Source organism: Urocitellus parryii, chromosome 6 (assembly GCF_045843805.1).
Source record: "Urocitellus parryii isolate mUroPar1 chromosome 6, mUroPar1.hap1, whole genome shotgun sequence".
Taxonomy (NCBI): domain Eukaryota; kingdom Metazoa; phylum Chordata; class Mammalia; order Rodentia; family Sciuridae; genus Urocitellus; species Urocitellus parryii.
In genome coordinates, this window is record NC_135536.1 from 170408356 (window position 1) to 170414317 (window position 5962).

At 48.7% G+C, this 5962-nt stretch overlaps 1 protein-coding gene across 2 annotated transcripts; it reads right to left on the reverse strand.

Moving 5' to 3' along the window:
- Positions 1 to 1598: 1598 nt before the first annotated feature.
- Positions 1599 to 5733, reverse strand: Ap5s1 (adaptor related protein complex 5 subunit sigma 1). Of its 2 annotated transcripts, none has more exons than XM_026385792.2 (3): positions 5645 to 5733; positions 4108 to 4299; positions 1599 to 2694 (listed from the first exon to the last, which is right to left on the reverse strand). In XM_026385792.2, the coding sequence occupies exons 2-3, from the start codon at positions 4281 to 4283 to the stop codon at positions 2268 to 2270; spliced, it is 603 nt and encodes a 200-aa protein (XP_026241577.1). In that variant the 5' UTR covers positions 4284 to 4299; positions 5645 to 5733; the 3' UTR covers positions 1599 to 2267. The 2 variants fall into 2 exon arrangements, with proteins under 2 accessions (XP_026241577.1, XP_026241578.1); XM_026385793.2 differs by lacking the exon at positions 5645 to 5733 and adding an exon at positions 5001 to 5069.
- Between the last annotated feature and the right edge of the window lie 229 nt (positions 5734 to 5962).

Consider the following 5962-nt stretch of genomic DNA (forward strand, 5'->3'; position numbering starts at 1 on the left):
TCATATCTAGACCAATTTAACTTGGTGCTCTTTCTCTTGTAAGTGTTCCATGTAATTCTTCCTAAAGTGGTTGCAAGTTTGCATTGAGGTTCTTGCTAACAATCACAAAAAGATTCTTGATTTCTACCTAGAGCCTTGCTTTTGTCTGTGGCATAAAGTTTGCTGTTCATAGAAGCTCCCTGATAATGCCTACCATATATTCATATGATTTGGGGATATTTTCTCTGTGGGCACAGACCATAGCACTAATTATCCCTTTAACAGAATGTGCTATTGTTTGACCAATACCTGTGTTTGTGTCAGTCTGGAACAATTAGGCAAGTATCTATACTTATAATTGTTGTTGTTGGGAAAAATAAACTTTCTTTCACTGGGGAAAAAAGTAAAAATAATAATAATAATAAATAAATTAAAATAAAGAAGGCTGGGGATGTAGCTCAGTGTTAAAGTACACCTGGGTTCAATCCAAAAACAAAGTGGAAAAATGTAGAAAGGACACTGGGTGAGCTCATGGGGTGACAGAAACCCAGGTAGTAACTGGGCAGCCAGAACAAGAACCAGGGGCTCAGCAGCCCCAGGGTGTGGCCTCAGTCTCCTCCATTCTCTATGTATCAGTTTGCTCCAGGAGATGGGAACCAAGGCCACCGAACATGCCCAATTCCAACTTCCAGGACAGAAGGGTCCCAATCTCTCCTTCAAGTTCAGTTTGAATAGAAAGAATTCAGATCAGGCAAGCTTGGGATCTTCCCCTGAGGCCAGAGGGCCCGTTCTTGTGAGAATAAAGCCACTTCACCAAGATTATCCCTGGTAGTAGAAGGTTACAGTATGCCTGGTGGCCTTGGCTGCAGACACAGAAGGGCTGATTACGGTGCTGCCTCCTAAATGCATGTGGGTGGACTCATCCTGGGTGACCAAGGGCAACTGATGCATGGGAAGCATGAGATGGGGATGCCACCTGCACCCTGACCACCCAGAAGGCCATTCTGCCCACACCAAGAAAGCCTTGTCTCTACAGTAGCAGACCAATCATGAAAATGATAACGATTTTTCTTTTTTTAACTGAATAATTTTAAGCCAACACCAGAAGCTGCTGATTAAAGACCTCCTAACAACTGGTGTTTAGTGGCCCGTCCATATATTTTTGGCAGGCAGGCTCAGCACCACTCTCTGAGAGCAAAAAGAGCCGAGGAATTTACACACCCTGTGACAACAAGCAAAGACTAAAGCAAGTGGGCAAACACCCACGGCCCCCAACCCTCAAGTGAGGTAATTAAGAGGTGACTTACACACTGGCCCCCAGACTGAGCATGAAACTCCCCATCGAGTCACACCTGATGGGCTGCCTCCCCTTCCTATTGCCTAGGATTACCTCTCACATAGGCCACCTGCACATACTTGTCTCAGGCTCTCCTTCCCAGAGGCCCACACTGACCTGCCACCAGTGAAGGCTGCAGTCAAGGAGGCGGGCAAGATATAGAGGCCGCCCAAGAAACCTCTCGGGAGACCCTTGAGCAGGAAGTAGACACCTAGCTCACAGGCCATCCGAAGAGGCACTCACTTGTAAAAGAATGTGTCTATCAAACTCACAAAGGGCGAGGTCACACAACCAGCAGTTTTAATACAAAATGAGAAAGACAAGGTCAACCAGCACAGACTTCCCAAATGCTACATCTTAACCCCACCTGATCGGCTAGGGCTTGGCACACAAGGGGCTACAGGATGCCCTGCTGAACAGTGTTTCTCAACTGAGGTGGAGCTAGCTGAGAGGAGGCCCTTGCTAACAAAATCTCCAATGATGTTGCTTAAGTATTTGCAAAGGTAGGGGCCAGGGCCTGCCAGGTTGTGGGCCTAGCCACCCCCACCATGAAGGGAGTCTGCAATGACTGAGGCTTTGGAAGGAGAAGGTGTGCTGTTTTAGGCAGCGCCCCCTAATCCCCCAGCACTAGTGGCTAGTGGGGCTTTAGGAAGGCAGAGTCTAGGTCAGGTCGGACATACATAATGCAGTGGTCTGAGTAAGTCACACGACGGCAGTTCTAGGTTCAGGATGTTCTGTGATTCTGGTGACCTGAGAATAGACACAGTCCCACTTCTACCCTCACACTGGTCCCCTTGCTGCCAGCTTGTCCCATCCATGTGTCCTGGATATGGCAGCACATCAGAGCAAGAAACAGATCAGGCAGGAGGCAAATGCCAAGCTTCCCCTGGCTGTGTGTGGAATCTCTATATTCCTTCCCTGTCCCCTCAGTGAGCCCCATTCCAGTGAGGGGTCAGCGGGGCCAGGCAGCACTGAATTCCTTCTCCAGACCCTGGACAAAGTGGTCATTGAGGAAAAGCAGCTGACCATGGGGCAGAAAGCGGGTAAGGATGCCTTCAATGCGGTCAGCTCGCAGCAGGAGGCTGGAGCCAGGGGTCAGCAGGCGGAGGTGGTCCAGGAGCAGGCGGGCCAGAAGCCGGATGGTACTCTCGGCCAGCAGCAGGTTCTCATGGGCATCCAGCACCAGGGCAAAGCCCAACGAGAGCGCTCCCAACCACACCACAGTTCTCGGCTCCTGGAAAGGGTCTCCTGCTGCCAGGCGGAAAGCACCTCGTGGAGCCTCCTGCAGGGGCACAGGCTCGTCTGAAGATGGAGACTGCAGGTCCGTTGGGGGTCGGCCAGATGCCTGCTGCTGCAGCTGGCACATTGACTCCACTTGCCTGGGAAGAAGTGACAGGTCTGGTGAGGCCCAACTTCTGTCATCCTCATGACTACTCTGGGAGCTACCATTACCCGCATATCTCAAGTGAGGAAACTGAGGTTCAGAGAGACTAAGTGACCTCTCCAGTGCCACAGAGCAAGAAAGTATAACCTCATCTTGGAATCCAGGCCTGGCCTCTGGGCCCTAGACCACTTTACTACATGTGGCCAAGAGAACGCAGGTTCTAAAAACAGCTTTTTCAGCTAAAAAAAAGGGCCCCAGGGGAAGAAGAGGCTGTCCCACCTGCTTCATAGAGGCCTTGCTAAGGAAAATAAATGCCATCGCCCAACCTGGGCTACCCAACCTCTCTACCTTCATCCCCTCCTGCAACCTTCTCCAAGTAAAAATAAAGTTCCATCCTTCCATTGAAAACTCCCTGTGATCCTTCCTAAATTGCCTTCTAATTTGAGTCATGCACAGCCTGGTTTTAAAGCATTTGTTGGGGCTGGGGTATATCTAAGTGGCAAAGTATGTGCTTAACATGTGCAAGGGCCTGGGTTCAATCCCCAGCACCAAAATAATAAAATAGTGAAGATATCTGTTTGGTTTTCTATGCTACAGGGAGGGAGGGGAAGTCAAGAACAAGAGGCGGGCAGGAATCAGTAAAAGTTGCCCAGAGTAGCAATTTCCTACCCAGAATGCAGAGGGGAAAAACTCTGGTAACTAAGTCTGGGATGGGAAGGTTCAAGGAACAGTGTTTTCCAAATTGTGCTCTGAATCCAAACATTCGGGAGGACCTTAATATAAATATGGCTGGGGTATACATATTCTTTCTTTCTTAGAGATACAGAAAGCCTACAGCACAATAAAGGCCCTGAGAAGTCCTGCACTACAAAGTATGTTGAATCTGCACTGTGGTCTGCTTGCCTACACTCCAATCTCAGCTGTGTCACTTTCTAGCTGTATAATCCTGGCAGGTTAAGTTCCTTAAACACTGTGCACCTCATTGCACATTGTATGTAAGGTGGGGATAACTGTAGCTACCTCAAAAAACTATTATGACAATTAAATGAATAATAAATGTGAAATGCTCAAAACATAAATGCTTAGCACATACAGACTCGATAAGTGCTCACTATAATAATGATTACAAAACCATTAACATTATTTCCTTAAACTTTTCTTGCAGTGATGAGGTTTGAAGTCAGGGCTTTGAGCATGCCAGGCAAATGCTCTATGGCTGAGCTAAAATCCCCAGCCCTCTTCAACCCTCTTTCATATTAACACTATTAACACCTGTGGAAGACTCTGGGAAAAACCACTCCAAGATATCCTCCCTGCTTCTTAATCCTCCTGTGTTGCTGCATGCCCCCAGAGCGCCTATCACAATCAGCCACGTGCTCAATGAAGCCTGGAGTTGGACTGTGGTTACCTGGCTACCGCCAAAATCTGCTCCTTGCGGAGAAGCCTATCCCTCTCTGCACCATGTGGTCGAGGATCATCAGTTGACTTCTCAGCACCAAAGACACAGGAGTACAGCACTCGACAAAGGCTTGTGTCCTCCACATTTGGGGCCCTCAAGGTGTGGATGAGGAAGGCATGGACCATGGCTCTGTGGTGGGTGCTACAGAAAAGCCAAAGACCTGGGTGAGAGTGAAACCCCAGCTTGGGAAGCACCTGTGGGTGTGGCCCAGCAGCATCTGAGGTGGGTCCAGAGGCCAATGTGGCTGGACACTGAACCCCCCTCACCCAGCCAACACCCACCCCAGCCTCTGTGATGCCTAGTCAGAACATCTAGTGGTGAAGAAATCACAGACACCCTAAACCTAGTTCTTCAAAACAATTGGCCAAGAATCTCCAAAAAAGTCAAGGTCTCAAGAGTCCAGGAAAGGGCTGGGGATGTGGCTCAAGCAGTAGCCCACTCGCCTGGCATGCGTGCGGCCCGGGTTCGATCCTCAGCACCACATACCAACAAAGATGTTGTGTCCGCCGAGAACTAAAAAAAAATAAATATTAAAAATTCTCTCTCTCTCACTCTCTTTAAAAAAAAAAAAAAGAAAAAGAAAAAGAGTCCAGGAAAACCTGAGGAGCCACCCTAGACTGAAGAAAACTAAAGAAACCTGACAGCTAAATGCAACATGGGCTCCTGAACTGGATCCTAGGCCAGAAAAAAAGACAATTTCCACATAGGGAATTACTAGGACAACTGGAAACATTTAAATACGGACTATGGGTTAGAAGATGGTCTTGGTCAATGTTACCTGGTTTTGAATGTAGGAATATGTCCCTGTTTTCAGGAAAAAAAAAAAAAACATAGAGACATACCTTTAAGTACAGAGGTAAAGAGGCACCAAATGCAGCTAAATCAAACCGGGAGGGGTGTGTGTGTGGCAGAATAGGTATACGGAGAAAAGAAGAAATGATAAAGGGGATAAAAGATGTGAAGACTGGCTAGTCTTATCAATGAATATTCGGGAAACTGTGAGAGGTGGCACACACCTATAATCCCAGCAACTCAGGAGGCTGAGACAAGAGGATCACAAAGTCAAGGCCAACCTCAGCAATTTAGGGGGACCCTATCAAAATAAAAAATAAAAAGGGCTGGGGCTGTAACTCAGTGGTAGAGCGCCGCTGGATTAAATCCCCAGTACCAAAACAAACAAACAAAAGTATACGGGATTTGATTATTTCAAAATAAGTAATAATAACAATAATAATATCTCCTTAGTTCAGTGGCTGGCCTGAGGGTTGAAAGGCAACGGGTACAGTCAGCAGGTAGCCATCCTTAAGGCTAAATAGAAAGTCAGTTTGAGGGCTGGAATTGTATATATCCCGAAGGCACTTGGAGACCAGAACCCTTATTCCCTAGCGCTGACCTCCGGTGACCCGCCAGAGGCAACCAGAGCGCGTCATCAGCCCGCGTCCCCCAGCCCCCCACCAGAATAATGGTAGCGGCCGAGGAGCCTTACGTCACTACTTCCCGCAACCCTGCGGTGCAATGCACTTTGGGAATTGTAGTTTCTTATTCCGATCAGCCTGGCGTTGAGAGGGTTTTCAGTTCTGAACGTGCTGCCCCTACAGCACTAGGACGCTGTTATCGAAGCGTAGCATTCAGCCTTCCCTCCGGGCGGCGGACTTCGAAATGGGAGCCCAACACGGCAGTGGGCAAGCAATGGCGGCCTCACGATTCATGGGCGCCTGCGCACGCCGGCGGCAGGCACGCGCAAGAGCGCCGCCGGTCGGAGTAGGCGGGGCCCTTGCGTAGCGTGCGTTGCTCTGGGTTCCAG